The sequence below is a fragment of the Balaenoptera borealis genome, assembly GCF_965194805.1.
Source record: "Balaenoptera borealis genome assembly, chromosome: 3".
In the NCBI taxonomy this organism is placed as follows: domain Eukaryota; kingdom Metazoa; phylum Chordata; class Mammalia; order Artiodactyla; family Balaenopteridae; genus Balaenoptera; species Balaenoptera borealis.
Window position 1 is genome coordinate 11045365 of NC_138866.1, and position 21787 is coordinate 11067151.

Below are 21787 nucleotides of genomic sequence, written 5' to 3' on the forward strand. Positions count from 1 at the left end.
GAGGAAAGATGGGTTGGATTCAGTTACATTTGCAGATAAGGGGGCAATAATTAAGGAATAGTTTCAATTTCCTCTGTGAAGGAGATGAGGTACGCTGCTAAGATTAAGTAGAGGGCTAATATAATAAATCAATAGAACATGAGATTTAAAATGGCCACTATCATGAAAAGTAAAGGAAAAGAGAAAGGAATTTCAAGAAGCACTACAGGCTTATGAGTTTGGAGACAATGAATTTCTAATAGCAGTAACAGTGTGATTCTTTCATTTCCTTTGCAGCTCTTGCCTGAGCCAAAATCGGGGGACTAAGACTGATATAGGATTTGTATTTTGGAGGGCACATGAACAAAAAGATAAAAGGGCAAAGAAGTTAGAGGTATTGCCAATAGAACACTTAAATGAGAGTGGGTAAGGTGGGAAGGGTGGATAAGGAAAAAGGAAAAACAACAGGTTCCTCACAGAAGAGAATGGAGAAGTCCAAATGATGCCAAGTAAAGGTGTGGTGGGAACAACGGAGTAATAAAGCTGAGAGAAGTGTAGGCTGACAAAATGAATATGACATTAGAGAAGTGATTTTCCCCATGATAGGCCTACCCCAAGTATCATACTGAATGTATATATGTACACATATGTGCATAAATTATAGGATCTATTTTAATCAGTACTTGATTTACAAAGTTTAATTCTGACTAACCTCAGGTTACTATTTAAAAAAAAATTTTTTTTAATGCCCTGCTTACACGGTAGGCCACAAAATCTTTCAATGACGACATACTGCTTTGAATAAAGCAAAAAAGTTAAAAATCACTGGTCTAGGTCAACCTGCTGATTTTACAGAAAAGGAAACAGCCTTCCAGAAGTAAAGTGAATTATCCAAATTCAGCAACTTGCCATAGCAACAGAACTTTAAAAATAAATAGAACTTCGCAGAAAATGTTTTTTCTGTATTGAAAAATGGCTTACCCCGATCTTTCTGAATAAAAGTATTTCATAATCATCAATCTTTCTTAAAATCTTTGACAGAAATATTTGCCACAAATATTATATTTATCATGCTTACAAATTAAATACTGTGTTCATCATGCTTATAAATTAAATGTTATAAATGATTTATAAGTCCTTGTCTAAAGACCTGAATTTATAATTTCTATAAATTTCTTTGCCAAAAATTATCAAGGAAAAAGGACAAGCTTAGTCGATATAAATGCTACATTTTACTTATACTGTTAATTTAAATTATTCCATTTCTTCTATAATCTTCCTCAACACAGCATTACACACAGCCACTACTAGAAAGGACTGAAATTGGCAAGAGATGAACCCTTTTTGTCTCATCAGCAGTTTAACCACTCAACACGTTATATTTAAAAAAAAAAAAAAAAAAAAAGAGCTCAGAATATTTGCCAGCCTTTGAGCTAAATGTCAGAAAAACAATAAGATAGGAACTATCTGTTTTCCCATCTACAGACCACATAATAGATGCTCACTGTTCACATGAAGGAGCAATTTCAGTCTTCTGATCAAAGAGTAAATATTTTGATTTATCTACCACCCTACACCTAAGGATTAAAAAATTATCACACCTCACACTTCCTCAAGGAATTTTAAATCTGGCTATGGAGATTAGATAGATAGGCAGTATCTGTATATGGTGATGATCAGATACCGGAACTTTATACCTACTGAATGTTAGCCAATAAAGTACTCATCTGGGAAATAGACAGTGAAAGTTCTACCAATGATATCACTGTCAAAATATTTTATAATCAGCTGTTTTACCAAGAAAATCATTAGTTTATTGTCAGATCTCACTTTTAAACCAAGAGTTGAACTACTTCATTTATTCCCCAAACTCACATTTAAAAACTATTCCACAAAAATTTAACCTGAAGACATGGAAGTTTCTACACACTAATTCTTCCCCAAAGAACATCCTGTAAATTCTTAAGGTTTCAAAATAAAAACTTCCAAAACACCTCACAAATAGGAGCAAGACCTCCTCCAAGAAATTCCACTTGATCCTCATTATTTGTAGAGTCCATATTTGCAAATTCTCCTACTTGCTAAAATTGATTAGCAATCCCCAAATCAATACTCACAACACTTTCACATCATTCACAGACATGCAGCGGCGGGGAAAATTTGAATTGCCCAACGCTAAGGTCAAACAAGGCTATGTTCTAACTTATTTCAGTTCTCATACTGTAAACAAGTGTCCTTTCCATGGTCTACTTAGTGTCACATTTTTTACATTTTTGTATTTTTGTTGGAGATTTCACTGTTTAAAATGGCCCCCAAGCAAACCAATATATACAGCATGGACAAACAAGGTCCTACTGTATAGCACAGGGAACTATATTCCATATCCTGTGATAAACCACAATGGAAAGGAATATGAAAAAGAATGTATATATGTGTAAATGAATCACTTTGCTGTACAGCAGAAATTAACACAACACTGTAAATCAACTGTACTTGAATAAAATAAATTTTTAAAAATAAAATTAAAATTAAAAAATAAAATGGTCCCCAAGCATAGTGCTGAAGTGCTGTCTAGAGTGTCTAAGCACGAGACCGTGATGTGCCTTAGAGGAAAAATATACGTATTAGATAAGCTTCAATCCGACATGAGTTATAGTGCAGTCGGCCATGAGTACAATACTTACGAATCAATAATATATAATAAATACGGTGTCCTTAAATAAAACACACATAAAACCAGGTTATATATTGATAGGTTGAGAAATATATTGGGACCAGAGGCTCACAGGAACCTAAGCCTGTATTTCCCCTAGGAGCAGTGGTTCAGTGTATACTAATTCAGCATTCACAGTGACTACATAATAAAACTACCCCAAATAACAAGAATCCACTCTACTTTGAAAGTGACACCTTTATGCATGTAAAACTAACAAGACAGGGCAACAGAGTTTGTTCACCAAAATGAACTACCATTTCCCAACATATAGCATTATTCCATGAGAATACTCAATAAATACGTGTGTCAAGTAAATGGTTCAGAAAATTAAGCGCTCCAGTTTTATGGCAAAGACCCCTCCAGTGCAATATTCTTCCCCAGCCAGCACAAAGGCAGCCCATTCCTTTGTCATTAGCTGGAGCACATGGAGGCAGCCATTAGAAGCTTAAGCGCCCAATCACCGGAGTCAGAGAAGAAAAACGTTCAGCAAGTCTGGTCTTACGTTGCAGTTCTCATTAGTGTACAACTGACCCCTGAACAACACAGGTCCACTTACACAGGGATTTTTTTCAACAAATATATACTACAAGATCCGAGGTTGGCTGAACCCTCGGAGGCAGAACCTCAGATACTGGAGAGCGACTGTAAAGCTACGGAGGGAATTTCGACCGCAGGGAGGGCCAGCACTCCGAATTCCGCTCGCACTGCCCCCTCCCCTCCGGAGGCCCGCACCTCCCCACCTTTCAAGGGTCAACTCTATTTTCCTTCAGATTTCGTCGGCTTTCACGACGTTTAGAAAATAACCTGTGACCACACATTAATACCAAGCATGAACAAGTGTCTCAATTTTATTTAACATTTTTAAGCAACTGTATAACTCTTTCTCTGATTCACAATACCAAAAAAGTGCAAAATATTCACCATAAGCATGCGGTTATGAAAGTGAATACCCACAATGGGTGCATCATCAACTCAACTAAGAACTTTTGCGCATTTAAAGAAGCCACAGCGTTTTCTGAAAGTTTGCTGGACGTAAACAGCTGCTCTACATCTTCTCCCACTAGTGTCTTCGGGACTGGTTCATATTGCTCCGCATATACCCACTGCGGGTTAAGAAGGCGGTGAAAAACACCGCGAGGGCAATAGCCACCGCCTGGAAGAGAAGATGAAAAACGCTGTTAGCGACGGCGGCTTCCGGGAACAGTCACTCGCTGCCGAACGAAAGAAAGAACGAAAACCGCCCTAAACGTTTTGAGGAGTTTGGCTGTTGTCATCGAAACGGGGGCCTGGTGAAACCTAAAAAGCGGGAGCTCCCTTCCTAGGCGACCCAATAGAAATTTTTGAGGAAAACTCATTTTCCTTCTCATGGCGCCCCAGTTCTGACCTTTGAACTCTGGAAGCTAGACGCTGCCCACGATTTCCAACGTTTTAGGGAAAATACTACGTCTTGGCAATTTAGAGGGCGGTCGAAGGTGGCATATTCTGAGATGGGCAACGACAGCTCTGCCCCTCGGACTTCGCGCCCATAAAAGGTACCGACGACGAAGGCTCGGTCCTCTGAGGCCCGCGCGCTCTTCCAGGTCCCCGCTTCCCGCCGCCTCAGGCCCAACCCCGGCGCCCTCACCGCGACGCCGCCCCGGCCCCCCACCGGGCCTCTGAGCCCTCCAACTGCGGCCCGGCCACCGAAGCCTCCCACCCGAGCGGCGGCCGCGTCCTCCCCGCCTCAGCCACGCGCTCCCGTCCGTCGCGTCCCGCCTGCGCCGCCCCAGCGGGTGGGCCCCAACTCACGATGGTCGACGCGGGGCGCTGGCGCGGAGGTGCCGAGTGCACCAGGCGCTGGCCAGGCTGCAGGACCGGCTGTAGGACCAGCAGGGTCACACGACGGCGGGGAAGTAGGCAGACAACCGGCAGGCGCGGCATGACTCTCGGCTGAGGCGAAGACGCGACGCTCGGCGAGGCGAAGACGCGAGGTGAAGTGAGGTGAGGTGAAGCGAAATGACGCGAGGCAAGGTTTCGGCGCGCGAGCTCCAGAACTGGGCGGGCAACTGGTCTGCGCAGGCGCCCGGGCCACAGGGTGGGGGGGCCTGCTCCCCTTCTGCCCGCTAAGCCACGCCCCTGCCACGCCCCTTCCGCTCCGCACCATGCTGTGCCCCGCCCACTCACACGTCCTCCCCACTCCCAGTCCTTGTGCACCTCTTCTCGCGCCACACGTGCAATACCCCCGTCCCGGTGCCCCTAGGCCCTGCTTCCTGCCCCTCCCACAGTGCCCTCTCCCTTACCTACCTTGCCCAGCCCCCCAGCGCTACAGCACACAGTATCTCGATTTTCTGCTGGTGAGGTGCTGAACACCTCTATACTTACTTACCCTTATCTTTCATTCCTCCCTACCTATACCTCTCAACATGCCATTACTTCTGTTCCTGTAATTTATAACATTTATACTCTGTTCTCTAATGTTAATTACATTTTCCATACATTGTCTATAACTTAATTCCCAACATTGAAAACCAAGAATAAGTATCTGCTGTGTGCTGATGATATAAAAATATTCATGGCAGGATCAAATAGAGTGTTTGGATCCAGTAAAGAAGGTGATATAATTATATGTCACTAGACTTGTAGCTCTTGAAGGAGAAATGGAATATATTGTGATTTTCAAATTTAATACTATAATAATCCTATATCTACTCTCTAAGATGATCTAGTTTCTTCACACTATTTCACTTTTAGGCTTATTGCACAACCAGCATTCTAGGGTTTCTTTTAATTGCCTTGTTTCTACTTCCTGAATTCTTTCTCTGTTTTTGGATTCCTATTTCATTTTGCTGTAGTACATCCTTAAGCACTTCTTTCAGGAAGGGTCTGTGGTTGATAAATTTCCTCAGTCCTTGGAAGTCAAAAAAATATTTTGCTCCATACTTAAATGCTAATTTGGCTGAGTATAGAACTCTGGGCTCAAAATCATTTTTCTTCAGGAATTTTAAAGCCATTATTCCCTTGTTTTCTAGCAGCTAGTGTAACTGATGTGAGCCAATATAATTCTCATTCCTTTGATGTAGCCTCTTGTTTCTTCTTGGAATCTTTTTATCTTTGGACTTGTGAAGTTTCTCCAAGTTAGGGCTAGATATGGTTCTTTCTTTCATTCATTCATGAGACTTTTTAATTTGAAGACTTGGATCTTTCTTTAGCTCTGGGAGATCTACTTCTATGTATTATTTATGTCTTTCCCTCTATTTTCTTTGTCTGTCTTCTCCTTGTGTCTTTACATGGGGTGGCAAGAGCAAGGGAGCTCTCTGTGGTCTCTTTTATGAGACAGAATACCATTCACCAGGGCTCTACTCTTGACCTAATCATCTCTCAGAGGCTATACCTCCTAATACCATCACATTGGGAATTAGGATTTCAACATATGAATCTGGAAGGAACATAAATATGCAGTCCATTGCATTTAGTAAAAAAAAGAATGCACAACATCTCATTAAAAAGTTTTAGGACTTCCCTGGTGGCGCAGTGGTTGAGAATCTGCCTGCCAATGCAGGGGACACGGGTTCGAGCCCTGGTCTGGGAAGATCCCACATGCCACGGAGCAACTAGGCCCGTGAGCCACAGTTACTGAGCCTGCGCGTCTGGAGCCTGTGCCCCGCAGCAAGAGAGGCCGCGACAGTGAAAGGCCCGCGCACCGCGATGAAGAGTGGCGCCCGCACACCGCGATGAAGAGTGGCGCCCGCTCACCGCAACTAGAGAAAGCCCTCGCACAGAAACGAAGACCCAACACAGACAAAAATAAAAATAAATAAATAAATAAAAACAAAGTGCAACCAGTAACACATCAGTAGATTTTGAGATATTAAAAAAAAAAACCGTTTTAGTTCTTAAAAATTATCATCACAAGAAAAAAGATTTTGTAACTGTGTGTGGTAACAGATGTTAACTAGACTTATTGTAGAGATCATTTCTCAATATGAAACCGCACACCTCAGTTGGGACTTGAACCCACAATCTTCCACCTGAAACCACACAACTCGTCTCAGGACTTAATGAAGCTCAGGTTCTTTATGTTTCAGTGCAGAAGGAATTCAGCGAGAGGCAAAGTGATAGGTAAGAAGTAGATTATTAATATCCTTTGTAAAGAGGTTGCAGGAACATGGGGCACGAGAGGATGGTCATGTCCCAGGTCTCAGGTGAGTTATTGGGGTGGGCCACCAAGTGAGGGTCCTTGGCTTCTCGCAGGAAAGCATTCAAGAGCAAACTACAGTAAAGGGAAAGCAGAGATACACATTCCATAGACAGAATATGATCTATTCCAGAAGGTAAGGGCAGCCCTGGGAGATACACCCTCCATAGACAGAGTGTGGGCTGTCTCAGAAGGTGAGAGCAGCCCTGAAATATGGGGTGGTTAGTTTTTATGGGCTGGGTAATTTCATAGGCTAATGAGTGGGAGGATTATTCCAACTATTTTGGGGAAGGGGCAGGGATTTCCAGGAGTTGGGCCACTGCCCACTTTTTGGTCTTTTATGGTCTGCCTCAGCACTGTCATGGCACTTGTGGGTGTGTCATTTAGCATGCTAATGTATTACAATGAGCATATAATGAGGCTCAAGGTCTACTGGAAACTGAATCTTCTGCCATCTTGGACCTAGTAGCTTCTAACCAGTTATTGTTGTGTCCTCAATGGCTGTGTCATTCTTTTAATGGTTGTGCCCTGCCCCCTTCCCTCTTGTCTCATTTATATACAAATAGCAAATCATTATATTATACACCTGAAACTAAAATAATGTTATATGTCAATTATATCTAATTTAATTTTTAAATTTTTACTTATCTTTTTACTGAGTATACTTGATTTATAATATTATATTAGTTTCAGGTATACAACACAGTGATTCAAAATTTTATAGATTATACTCCATTTAATTAAAAATAAATAAATAAAATAAAGTTATTATAAAATATTGGCCATATTCCCTGTGCTGCACTATATATCCTTGTAACTTATTTATTTTATACATAGTAGTTTGTATCTCTTAATCCCCTACCCTTCTTTTGCCCATTGCTCTTTCCCTCTCCCCAGTGGTAACCACTAGTTTGTTCTCTATATCTGTAAGTCTGTTTCTTTTTTTTATACTCACTACTTTATTTTTTAGATTCCACATGTAAGTAACATCATACAGAATTTGTCTTTATCTGACCTATTTCACTTAGCATAATACCCTCCAAGTCCATCCATGTTGTTGCAAATGGCAAAATTTCATTCTTTTTTATGGCTGAGTAGTATTCCATTATATATATATATATACACATATATACACATATACACCTCACATCTTCTTTATCCATTCATCTGTTCATAGACACTTGCTTCCATATCTTGGCAATTGTAAATAATGCTGCTATGAACATTGGGGTGCATGTATTTTTTTGAATTCAGTATTTTCATTTTTGTTGGACGTATACCCAACCGTGGAATTGCTGGGTCATATGGTAGTTCTATTTTTAGCTTTTTGAGAAACCTCTAGACAGTTTTCCACAGTAGCTGCACCAATGTACGTTCCCACCAACAGTGTATGAGGGTTCCCTTTTCTCCACATCCTTGCCAACATTTGTTATTTGTGGTGTTTTTGATGATAGCCTTTCTGACAGGGGTGAGGTAATATCTCATTGTGGTTTTGATTTGCATTTCTCTGATGATTAGTGATGAAGAGCATCTTTTCATATGCCTGTTGGCCATCCATATGTCTTCTTTGGAAAAATGTCTCTCCAGATCCTCTGTCCATTTTTTAATTAGCTTGTTTGTTTTTTTGATGTTGAGTTGTATAAGCTGTTTATATATTTCGGATATTAATCCCTTATCAGTCATATCATTTGCAAATGTTTTCTCCCATACAGTAGGTTGTCTTTTTGTTTTGTTTATGATTTCCTTTGCTGTGCAAAAGCTTTTAAGTTTGATTAGGTCCCATTTGTTTAGTTTTTCTTTTGTTTCCTTTGCTTTAGGAGACAGATCCAAAAAATGTTGCTATGATTTATGTCAAAGAGTGTTCTGCCTATGTTTTCTTCTAGGAGTTTCATGGTTTCCAGTCTTACATTTAGGTCTTCAATCCATTTTGAGTTTATTTTTGTGTATGTTGTGAGAAAATGTTTTAATTTCATTCTTTAACGTGTTACTGTCCAGTTCTCCCAGCACAACTTATTCAACAGACTGTCTTTTCCCCATTATATATTTTTGCCTCCTTTGTCGTAGATTAATTGACCATAACTATGTGGGTTTATTTCTGGACTCTCTATTCTGTTCCATTAATAAATGTGTCTGTTTTTGCACCAGTACCATACTGTTTTGATCACTGTAGCTTTGTAGTATAGTCTGAAGTCAGGGAGCATGATACCTCCAGCTCTATTCTTCTTTCTCAAGATTGTTTTGGCTAATTAAAAAAAATAAAAGGACTATCTACTTCCTTAGTTTAGGGTACAGCAATCTATGGCCCACAACCTGTTTTTCTAAGCAAAGTTTTTTGAAAGTCACACGCAAAGTTTTTATATTGATTGCATACTGAAATGATACAATTTTGGTATATCTGGTTAAAAACAATACAGTATAAAAATTAATTGTACCCATTTGTTTTTAGTTCTTTTAACATAGTGACAGAAAGTTTGAAATTACACATAGGTTTCATATCAACCCAATGTTTTCTTGGACAGCTCTGCTCTAGAATCTTACCCTGAGCAATCAGATCCTGCACGAATGTGCCTAGCTACCTCCCTAACCTCATTTCCTTATCTTCACTCTCCTCTTTGTACATCATGCTGAGTCACACCAGTCTCTTGAATCTACATGGCTTCATTCTGTCTCACTTACGGGTCCCTGCCTGAGAAATCTCCCCTGGACATTCCCACAGCTTACTCACTTACATCATTCCATTCTTGTACTACCCTGCAAAAATACAGCCCTCACCCTATTCCCCATGGCTCTCTTTCGCCTTCTCTGAACTATTTTCTTCATGGCCCATCAGGACCATCTGCACATGGTAACTGTGTGTCTCCTTCACTAGGAGGTGAGCACTGCAAGAGCAGGAGTCTTGTCTGACTTGCTCACCCTGAAGCACCCCAGGAGGCACCTCACACATGGTAGGTACTCAATAAATATATGTTGAATGAATGAATAATGAATGCTCACATCTCTTTGCTCTCTTTTCCTTCCCTACTGAAGACACTGTCTGGAGAGAGTAGCCTCTCCAACACAGTAGAAATTGACAACATAGGCAAGGGAGGCACTAGATTGTGAAGAGAGGGAATGAATGCACAATGGCACATTTCAATATTGGTCACCTGTTTGTAGCTGTGATATGGGAGAGCACAGCTGGACGAGAGATATTAATGTATAATTGTTCCCAGACGTTTCTCTCCCGCTATGGGCCAAAGAAAACTCGAGTTTTGCCTAGTCAGTTTCTTTCTCTCCCTCATCCTTCAAGATGAGACGTCAGAACTATCCCTTTGAACTCCTGTAATGCAGAATCAGGAGGAAACAGAAGGGGCAAAGGACAGGAAGCTCAACACACCATTGGGTGCAATTTTCTGAAGAGTTGAAAAAAAAGTGTTGCAAAGAATTGCACTGTGTGAGTAAAGTAGAAGGAAAAATGAAAGGGAATTTTTAGACAGAGTGCTGTAGTCGATATATCCCATTTAGGACATCTGAAAAATTGAAATAAAAAACTTGAAATTTTGAAACTGTTTTGGGGTGACAAACTATATATCTCAATTGACATATCTGAGCCTGGACCACATGGTTGATGATTGTATGTTTAGACCATTTACATTAAATGTAAATAAATGTGAGTAATAAGAGGCAAAGTTTATCATATTAAATTTTTTTAAAGATCCAACTATATACTGCCTAAAGAAAACCCCCTTAAAGATGAAGATATAGATAGACTAAAAGTAAAAAGATGGAAAAAGATATACATGCAAATATTAACTACAGAAAGCTGGATTTGCTATACTCTCAAAGTAAATGTCCTCGCAAAGAATTTTTGCACAGATGAAGAGAGATTTCCTAATGAGTAAGGGATCAATTAGAGGACATTAAATTCCTAAATGTTTATGCACTTAATAACAAAGCTTCAAAATAGTTGAAGAAGAAACTGATAGACGCAAAAGAAAAAAATAGACAAATCTAAAATTATAGTTGGAGAATTTAAAACTCCTCTTTCAATAATGTTTGTTTTCAACAAAACAAGTACACAGAACATCAGTAAGGATATGGAAGACTTGAACACCACCATCATATTGAAGTAACTGATGTTTATAGAACACTCTATTTATCAGTACCCAAACACACATTCTTTCCAAGTATACATGCAATATTTACCAAGATAGAATATATTCTGCGCTATAAAACAAGTCACAATAATTTGAAAGGATTGAACTCATACACAGTACATCATTTGACGACAATGAGATTAAATTAGAAATCAAAACCAGAAAAGTATCTGAAAAAAAATCCTCGAATATTTGGAAATTGAACAACACACTTCTAAGTAACCCATGGGTCAAAGAAGAAATCACAAGGGAAAATAGAAAATATTTTCAACTGAATGAAAATTAAAATACATCAAATTTTGTGGGATGTAGCTCAAGCAGTACTCAGAGGGAAATTTTTGGCATTAAACGCATGTATTAGAAAAGAGGAGAGGTGTAGTTAAGTCTTTCATTTCTAATTGTGAAATGCGAGACTTTGTTTATTATTAAAGACTTTCTTTCTTTCTCTCTAGATAGGAGACTGGAGGGAATACTGGAAAGATGTTGGACTTCAACATCCTACAAATCTAGGTTCAATTCCTGGCTTTGTTATTTTTTAACTGTGTCACATTGGGCCACTTACATCTTCTCTCAGCCTTAGTTTCCTCACTTGTGAAACTGAATTAATAACACCTATAGTTCAGGAATACTTCAAGGATTAAATGTGCCTTTGGTACATAGAGGGTCACACAATGATATCATGCTTTCCCATGTATTGCCAACAGGGGAGGGCAAACTGTGGGTTAGGGAACAACAAATAGTCCAAGTAGATCTAAAGTGCCATGTACAATACAGGGGTAGGGAAGTAAGAGGTACAAACTAGTAGGTATAAAGTAAGCTACAAGGATATATGTACAACATGGGGAATATAGCTAATATTTTTAATAACTATAAATGGAGTATAACCTTTAAAAATTGTGAATCACTGTATTGTACACCTGTAACTTATATAATATTGTACATCAACTATACATCAATAAAAAATAAAAATTTTTTGAAAACAAAAACAAAAAGGAGAACCATGTAGGAAAGTTGCTAACCCTGAGACACAGAATCAGCTATCATATTGTTAGAGAAACTCAAACTACGGAATGACCTAAATCAAGATATATAAAGCCCAAGTAATGAGATAATTTCTACCCTTGTACTTCTTTTTTCTGTAGTACCTGCCTTACCATAAAACCCTAGACATTTTCATACAGTTTTCTCTGATTGGTTATTTTTTGATTCCAATGTTGTTGACCTCTGGCATAGTCTGTGAACCTCTTTTAGTAGCAGTAGTAGTAGTAGTAGTAGTATTTAACCCTTCTAAAGCACCTATTATGTGCCTGGAACTGCTCTAAGCACTTCACAAAGTATTAACTCTCTTAATCCTCCCATACCCCTATAAGGTAGGCCCTATTATTATCCCCATTTACAGATGAAGAAACTGAGGCACAGAAAAATCAAGCAAGTTGCCCATAGTTATATCAGTGGTTCAGGAGCTTTTTCTTTTTTTTTTTAACATCTTTCTTGGAGTATAATTGCTTTACAATGGTGTGTTACTTTCTGCTTTATAACAAAGTGAATATGTCCCCATATCTCTTCCCTCTTGCGTCTCCCTCCCTCCCACCCTCATCGGGAGCTTTTTTAATCTCAGGAACTCCTTAGAGGTTATTGATGCCTCTAAAGAGCTTTTGTTTATGTAGGTTATAACTATTAATATTTACTATATTAGAAATACTTAAATATTTAAAATATTTATTAATTCACTTAAAAATAGCAATAACAAGCCTATCACATACTAACATAAACAACATTTTTATGAAATATAAATATATGTTTTTTAAATAGTGAGATGAGTGGCATTGTTTTACATTTTTAAATCTCTTTACTGTCAGGCTTAATAGAAGACTAAACTACCTGAAAAAAATAAAAAATAAAAATAAACTACCTGGATTCCACATATGTTTTTGTGTTCAATCTGTTGTGATGTCCCATGTCATGTAACCTCTGGAAAATTCCACCATACGCTCTCCAGAGAATGAGTGAAAAAGTCAAATATCTTAGTGTTATTATGAAAAGAATTTTTATTTAATTGTGTGTTTTTAATGAAAATAACGGTGACATTGTGGGCCCCCTAAAAGGGTCTAGGGGACTCCTAAATCCCCATAGTTTGAGCACCAGTGTGTTACATGAGTCGTGTAAGATCTGATTTAATACAGCCTGTCCCCACTTCCTGGCCACTGTTGATTGGTTTGAAGTTTGGCTCCTGCCTCAAATATTGGGCCAAAGCGCCCCTCTCCAGGGATGTTATGCTTGGGATCAGCAGACTGAAACTCAGACTCTTTTATGCAATGAATGGTCTAACTTGGGAGCCATGTTGTTTTTCAACCCAGAGAGAAAGCCCTTCCATGGTGAGTTAATAATGAAGCCAAGCTGTTGAAAGCAGCAGAGGTAAGCAACAGAAGGAACATCCTGACCAAGTTCAAATCCCTGGTTCTCACTGTTCCTGAAGCTCTGATACTTTCCTGTCCTTGAGTTCTGGGCCACTCTTTATTTTCTCTATGATAAATCCTGCTTTGGGCTTAACTAATAGGAGCTGGATTTCTATCACTTGCAACCCAAAGAGTCTTAACAAAGGCTGTTAGTCAAGTCTTTTTTTTCCTCAGGTTTTCCCCCACTTTTTAATAAAAAAGTTAACAAAAATGCTGAAGTAAGCTAAGAAAGAGCTCTGTAAGAGACAAGCCTGGCTGAACTAATCGGAATCATGAAAAGTTTAGACTGGGGTGCAGCTGATGTGAGAATCAAGCCTCTTAGGTCTTTCTCTGTGACAAAAACCTTAAATTACTTATGACAGTGTCAGTAAATCTGACTCCAAATTCAGCCACAATGCAATTAAGCTCCCTGCCGGCCCACCCCTACCCCAGGAGGTGGCACTTTTAGCTTCTCAAATTACAGGTACAAACAAACTTCCTCCTTTGATATCTCCAAGTCACAAGAGACTAGCACTGTTGACTTAAACCTCTCCAATTTTCAATAAAGGGCTTAGTGAGCCCCCGATTCAATATATTCTCAGTGACCTACAATGTGGAACCTTCCTGCTACAGTTATATAAAAGGGCTTGATTAGAGCTATAGCCTAGAGATCAGGTTTTTGAGCTCTCTGTATACAATGAAAAAGAAAGGCACACTCGCCCACTTCTTTTTAATGCGATTTTTATAAATGTTCATGCTCTAAATGAACTGGTGTTAGGGTTCTAGAAAATTATATAATGTACTAAGACTGCAGTACCTCAGGCTCAAACATCTTCAATTCTCTCCTCTCTAGAAAAAACTTTTAATTGCTGTTCCAGGACCGAAGGTCTTTGAGGAATGCAGTGCCTCTCTCTGGGTCTGTTTGTGTCTATCTTTACAATTGCATGACCTCAAAGAGAAACTCAAGAAAGTGGCAAGAGCAGAGAGCTGCAAAGGTGGGAAAAACACTGAGAGTTATGCAACTGGTAACATCAGTAACACACTTTTGAATTGAAAGCACAATGCTAATATAAGATCCAACAAAAGCTGCCATCCATTATTACAAAGAATCCTGAGAAAGAACTGCCCTTCTGCAGTTCAAAAGATAATCTTGGTGTTCCAAGTTCACTCTTTTAAATTTGTACAACATTATTTTTTTAATAGAGTCTTTCTTCAAAAAAAAATTATAAGCGATGAAAAGTTTTAGTTTTCTTACATCTCTTTTTCATTTTTAAATCCGACATTCCTCTTCCTCTCCTGAGGCACACCCAGATATTCTTCAATGGACTTCTGTTATGCTGGAGTGAAGAGAGATTGTCGGTTGGAGCCAACGGATCAAAGGACAGACCTCAGCACTATCCTTTACTAGCTGCAGAGCTTTAGACAAATAAAGTAAGTATGATAATACTTCTCTTAGAATGCTGATATGGAGGAAATAGAATTTTCCTTTTCTTCATGATTTCAAAAACTCAGCTTCTATATTGTATTTCCAGAAAGATGAGCCTAGGGAGAGGCTTTGGTGGATCGTTACGTATGGTAGAAAAATGAAGGATCAGATTGGAGTAACAGAAAATGCGGTGACATTCACTGATGGAGGGAGCAGGGAGTGGAAGAACAGAACACTTGATTGCAAGTGACAGAAATGCACTGCTTTTATCCACCTCCAACTAGTTTAAGATGAAAAAAGGGGAGTTAGGCAACTTAATGGCTCATAAAAACTAAAAGACCAAGGATGGATTGGTTTAGGGCACAGCTATGCCCAGGAATTCAAATGATGTCAGGGCTTCCATTTTTCTCAACTTCTGTTTCTTTCTGCTTGTGGTCCCCATTCTCTCCTATTGCTCCTGTCTTTCTCCTTATAGCTAAGGAGGACAATTTACATTGTCCTTTAAGGTCATAATTCCAGAGAAATAGATTAAGAACAAACATCTCCTAGGAGAGCCTGCCAGAAATTTCCAGAATAGATTCTCATTGGCTGGCTTGTGTCACATGCCCACCCAGATCTGTCTGACTCTAGAACCCATACTCTTCACTGCTCCTGAATACTGTCTTAGCACTTTTTTAAAAAAATTATTTTTTAGTCTGTCTTCCTATTAGAGTCTAAGCTCCTCGAGGGCAAAGAATCATTTATTTTTTACCCTGAGCATCTAGCATTGTGCTTGGCACATGGTATTGGAGGCTTTAAAAAAATGTGTGTAGGACTGAACTGAAATAGACAAATCTAAACTCTGACATATGATGTGTAAACCAAGTTAATTCAGTATCTAGTAAGTACACCTAAGTGGCATGGTAAGAAAACACAAGGTAGATGACTTAAAGGGTGGAAAAAAATCATGGAACACTTACGCATGATTTCTGTAAAGGTAAATCATACCGAACTAGCATACTAGAGTTCTCCTAGTGTGCAGATAGACAAAAGGACAAGGTGAAACCAGCAGACCTTATTTGGCTTTTCAAAAAGTCTTTGATAGATTTACACATCAAAAGCTTTTAGAAAAATGGTGTTAACCCTCGGATTTTAGAATGATATTGTTGGTATTGTTTTAATTTTGTTTGTTATATTGTGTCTAGGAAACAGAATCAAAATCAAGCAATGAAGGTTAGGAATAAATGAGAAAGCGTAAATAGTGGGGACCGATCTTATTTCATGTTTAATAAATTATCAAGAGGTGGTTTGGACAACGTAATTTTTAGTTTGCATATAACAGCTCTTTCAGTTAATGCAGTATTTAGCTGAAGACAAAGGCAAAATAATAGAAAATAATGGTAGGTGCCTTGAATTTAAATAAAATTCAATTGTGCATTTAGGGGGAAGTATAACAGTACAGGGGAATTGGAGGTGGGCACACAGAGCCAAACCGTTGCTCCAACCAAATGGGCCTATTTCCCTTGCATTTTTTCACTTTTCCATGCACTTCTTGTCTCCTGTCCACACGTGTGCTCAGTTGAAGAGCCCCTTACCAGCTAGAAGGGACCTTTTTTTTGGACAAGGGAATACTACAATCGCTGCTACAATCTCCAAACCTTCGAGGATTGGGGTTGGGGAGAGATGCATGGGGTGAAAGGGGGAAAAATGAAATAACACAAATTGGAAAGAAATAATCTTTCCAAGGAAGTAAGGAGGTGATGAATGAGCACAAGAAAGATACATCAAATCTGAAGAAAGTCCAGAGAAAAGTAACGATCATATTCAAAGAGATAAAATACTTCCATTGAAGGATGTTAAAAAAAAAAAACTTAAATCTTCCAACCAAATGCAAAACGTATAAAATAATAAAGGACCAAGAATTGGTTAAAAACACATCACAAAATTGGAAATTGCTCTTATTCTTTTAAGCTTAGAGATGGTTTGAGAGCAACAAAAAGACCTGGTGGCATGACTTGGAAAACTTGTTTCTCAAAGGGTGGGGACAGATTGAAAATGCAAATACTTTAAAGGGGGTTTTAAATAAATTCCCAGAGGACCAATATAGGATGTATTGCTAGGGCCTGTCATAGAACTGTGAGAGATAATGTGTCTGATGACCAGGGTCAGAATGTCTGGGTTCTAGTCTTGTCTTGCCTACTTACTAATGCTGCATGTGCGCCCCGGGGCAAACGACTTAGTATTTTTGAGCCTATTTCCTTAGCTGTAAAAGGGCGATAATAATACCTGTCCGGACTACCTCAAAGGGCGGTTTTGGTGTTCAAAGGAAGCCATGCATTTACCAGTATTTTGCGAACTGTAAGGTGCTCCATAAACATAAGTGTTTTTTTGTTAGTGCATCGCTAAACTTACTGCGAACTCCCAGACAAGGGGCATCTAGGGAGAGCGATTTGGCTCTCCCACGCGGCGACTGTGTTTTCATCAATCCTCATCCCACGTTTATGGGGGTATCTTGCTGAGGAAAACTTTTCGGTGCCTGATGAAAAAAAAACAAATCCACTATACAACTAGCAAGGTGGTGTCTGTAAAAGTACCATACAGACAGGGCTTAAGATAAACTGCCAAGAAAACGCCAAGACTGTCAAAAAGGACTTCTCCATGGAAGCGCAGTCTTCGCTTTACGAAAGATGCATCGTGAGCGATAGATCATGATGCCGGCCGCCGAATGGAAACATGAATTGGTAGAACCGGTCGTGCGGTAACGTAGTTATTATAATTCCACTCTGACAGATTTAACGATTTGCCACAATTCCCCGGAATAAGCAAAATGCTGCAACGAGCTTCAGACTCCGAGCGGAGAGCGGGAATAATGCGCGCGCACTCGGCTCCAACCGATCCCGGGTCCCGTGACCGCGCCTCCCCCGGCCCACGTGACCCCGGGCGCGGCGACGGCGGGGATGGGCGGGGGCTCGGGCCGGCTCCGCAGCGCCGCGCAGGCGCCCCAGGCCCGCGCCGAGCCGAGCCCCTCCTGCTCGCTCCAGGCGTCAAAATGGCGGCGAGGGAAACCTGGAGAAGCCCCGGAGCCTGAGCCACTGACAGGAGCGGAGACGGGAGGTGGCGGCGGCGACGGCAGGAGGAGGATGGCCGGGGGCGCTGGCGCCGGTGCGGACGGCGGTGCAGGCGGTGGCGGCGGCGGGGGCGACGGCCGCGGTCCCAGCGGTGGCAGCAGCAGCAGCGGCGGGAGGAGCCTCCGGGGTGAGTGTCCCTCGATGTCTCTGAGGCTGTGAGCCGAGGCTGTTACCGGCGCGGTGCTGGGCGTCCCGACGAGGAAGGGGCTGTGCGGGGGCCGTGGGGTCGCAGGGCTGGGGCCCGGCCGCCGCGGGGGGCGCGGGGCTGGGGCCGGGGAAGGGTTACTGGTCCGTCTGGGGCTGAGGCGGCGGTGGCAGACTGACCGGTCCCGGTGTGCTGCGCGGGGCGGGCTGGGCAGTGCGCCGCCGTCCCGGGGGCAGAGGCGCGAGGTGTGGCGCTTGGGGCAGGGAGAGCGGCCCGAGGTGGCCGCGGCGGCGGCCCGGCCGGCTCCCGTCTCGGGGCTACGAGGGGCGGGAATCGCCGCTCCCAGGACGCCGGGAAACCGCTCCCGAGACTCGGGCGCGTGTTTACCCGGCTGCGGGGCTGCGACCGCCCCGGGGTGGGCGTGAGAGCTGCCGGCCGGTATCAGGGGTCGAGGAGTGCAGGCCTGTGGACGGCTGCTCCCCCGGGGAGAAGTTAAATTGTCCGGGTAAGTTACTGTTTCGGGATCAAACTGGAATTGCGCTTTGACAGGTTGGGAGAGAGACAATACGGAGTCTTTGGTAAAGGATCCTGTGCTTGGAGTACTTGAAAGGCTAAAAGCGTGCATTTTTCAGCGTCTCATCATTTGCACAGCTGTTTATTAGCCTTACCCCGAAGATGAGAACTTTCTCACCGTTTGGGGGGAGAAGCCCTGAGTGTTGCTTCTGCTTTGAACTACAATAGCATCTCTTCACATACCAGCACAGATAATAAGTACTCTGGATTAGGCCTAATTTGCAGAAGCAGTCCTGGTTTTACCAGAGAACTGTTTCCTCTGCTAAAACATCTTACTGTAATGAGGAAATAGGCAATTTTACAGAATTACTTCGTTTTTTCAAGTAGCAGAATCTTTTGTCTCTGAATAGCATCCATTTCTTTTAGATTGCTGAAATCAATTACTTTCTCCCGGAAATGTGGAAGAAAGATTTGAAATTGCAAGAATCATACATGTTAATGGCAGCTGTGATTAAACTTGTCCTGGAATTTTGAAGTCAGAAAAACCTTTAGCGATCTGATGTGACTTGTTTTAGAACTGGGAAACTAGGCCCAGGGAGATGAGTGACTCGCTGTGGGTTCTGCAGCTGGCCAGGGATTGGACCAAAACTAGGATCTAGGCCTCTCTCCGCCCTATTTAGAGAGCTCTTTTCACTACACTCCTGAGCCTCGTATTCTTCATTGATTGCATTCTTCACCACCATCCTCATCCCTGGGTCTTTGTACGATGTAGTTGAAAGGAGAAATCAGAGAGAGCGCCTCACTCTGATTCTTGACAGTTACTGTCAGTTACCACAAGTAACTGATGAATATTTTTTTCCCTGACCTGAATTTAGTAAAAACCAACTGACATTTCATTTAGAGTTTTCATAGGTCTGCGACTGACTGTATTTATGTCCAGTTATAGCATTGCTTATTTATGCATGCATTCAGTAAAACCAGTATTCTGTCCCACAAAACCTAACTACTATATTGGTTTGTCCCTCATTACCAGCATTTAAACAGGTTCTTTGTATCAGGCTCTAATTTTAGGATTTAAAACACCTGTGTTGTATTTGCCAGGTTGTACCACCTGGTTTCCACATAGCCACTTGAGTCACAGCAGTTTTCTGTGTTGTGTGTCACAGGTTAACCTTCAGAAATACAGTCATGTCAAATGCTTCTGATTTCATATTCTAGTCATTGAGACTCACACACCAGAGTTGTACCTTGTGTTCAGTTAGGTGATTATTGAAGATCTGCTTTGTATTTTGCAATACTAGGTGCTACAGGAGAAAGAAACAAGTGAAATATGTAGACTTTGCCCTCAGAAAAGATAAGATGTACCCCTCTGAGTCTAGAAAACAATCTATCAATACAAAGAATGCTGTTCGTGTTCTGGTTAGAGGGAGATGAGTGAGGCCCCAGGAGTCTAAATAACTTCCTGGAACACTTGGGACTTGAGCTAGCTTCTGTGAGGGTTTAGATTTACAGAGAGATTGGAGCAGCTACTTTGTGAGGGAAAAGCAAGAGTGTAATGTGGAGATTAGCTTTGGGGGAGGGGAATAGAGAGGGAAACTAGGATGAGCTGACAACTGAATTTCCTTGGGAAGACATTAGACAGTTGAAAAGATATGTTTGTAGAAGGGTTTGAGTACCGGATTGAGGAGATTTGGATTTTTATCCTCTTGTGCAGGATATGGGGAGCCTTTGGAAGTTTGGAGGCCACACATTAATATGATAAAACTGCCAAGACGCACCTGTCAGTGATCTGTTGGTTGAGTTAGAATGAGAAGAGAGTGGAATGAACCAGGGACAATAGTAGCTATTGCAGTTACCTGGGTATGAAGAGATGAGATCCTACACTAAGATAGAGTCACTAGGAAAGATGCATAGCGGGTATCATTTTTTTTGTTGCTGTTTTTATCGTGGTAAAATATACATAACATAAAATTTGCCATTTTAACCAGTTTTAAGTGTACAGTTCTGTGGCATTAAGTGTATTCACATTGTTGTGCAACCATTATCACCATCCATCTCTAGAACTCCATTCATCTTCTGCAGCTGAAACTCTATACCCTGTAAACACTAACTCCCCACTTCCCTTTACTCTTAGCCCCTGACAACCACTATTCTACTTTCTGTCTCTACGAATTTGATTACTCTAGGTATTTCATGTAAGTAGAATCATACAATGTTTGTCCTCTTGTGACTGGCTTATTTCACTTAGCATAATGTTCATCCATGTTGCAGCATTTGTCAGAATTTCCTTCATTTTTAAGGCTGAATAATATTCCATTGTATGTATATACTGCATTTTGTTCATCCATTTATCTGTCGGTTGGTACTTCATATGCTTCCACTTTTTGGCTTTTGGAATAATGTTGCCATGAACATAGGTGTGCTCATATCTGTTTGAGTCCCTGCTTTCATTTCATTTGGGTATATATCCAGAAAATTTTACATTTCCACCAGCATGCGTCAGGGTTCCAGTTTCTCCACATCCTCACCAACACTTGTTGTTTTTATTATTTTGATAACAGCCATCCTAATGGGCGTGAAGTGATATCTCATTGTGGTTTTCACTTGCGTTTCTCTAATGATTAGTGATGTTAGCATCTCTAAAGCTTATCAGCCTTTTTGTATATCTAATTTGGAGAAATAATCTATTTAAGTCCTTTGCCTATTTTTTTAATTTAGTTGTTTTTTGTTGTTGTTGTTTACTTGTAGGAGCTCTTTATGTATTATGGATACCAATCCCTTATCAGATAGATGATTTGCAAATATTTTTGCCATTCCATGCATTGCCTTTTCACTCTGTCGAGTGTACTTTGATGCACAAAAGGTTTTTTTTGGTAAGTTTTTAATGTTAATGAAGTCTAACTGAACTAGTTTTTCTTTTGTTGCTTATACTTTTGGTGTTACATCTGAGAAATTATTGCCAAATCCAGTGTCATGAAGCTTTCCCCCTTTAAAAATCTTCTAAGAGTTTTCCCCTCAAAAAAATCATGTTTTATGTTTAGGTCTTATGTTTAGGTCTTTGCATGTGGATATCCAGTTTTTCCAATGCCATTTGTTGAAAAGACTGTCTTTTTTCCATTGAATGGTCTGGCCATCTTTGTTGAAAATCACTTGATC

General features: G+C 40.7%; 1 protein-coding gene and 1 long non-coding RNA gene across 5 annotated transcripts in view; one reads left to right on the plus strand and one right to left on the minus strand.

Annotated features, from left to right (window-relative positions):
• Nucleotides 1-3657: 3657 nt before the first annotated feature.
• LOC309625298 lies at nucleotides 3658-17761 on the minus strand. Its single transcript, XR_014242436.1, has 2 exons — nucleotides 17258-17761; nucleotides 3658-3848 (listed from the first exon to the last, which is right to left on the minus strand). It is a non-coding gene; the product is annotated as an uncharacterized lncRNA (long non-coding RNA).
• Nucleotides 17762-17778: 17 nt separating this feature from the next.
• Nucleotides 17779-21787, plus strand: part of BTBD7 (BTB domain containing 7) — an 84545-nt gene continuing 80536 nt past the window's right edge. For 2 of the 4 annotated variants that reach the window (XM_082384481.1, XM_082384484.1), the window contains exon 1: nucleotides 17962-18100. Coding sequence is in view for 1 of the 4 variants with exons in the window: in XM_082384483.1 (XP_082240609.1) it covers nucleotides 17803-18100 (298 nt within the window). In the remaining 3 variants the exon portion in view is untranslated. Of the gene's footprint in view, nucleotides 18101-18311; nucleotides 18624-21787 lie in introns of those variants that run through there. The other 2 variants (XM_082384483.1, XM_082384482.1) reach the window with 2 other exon arrangements.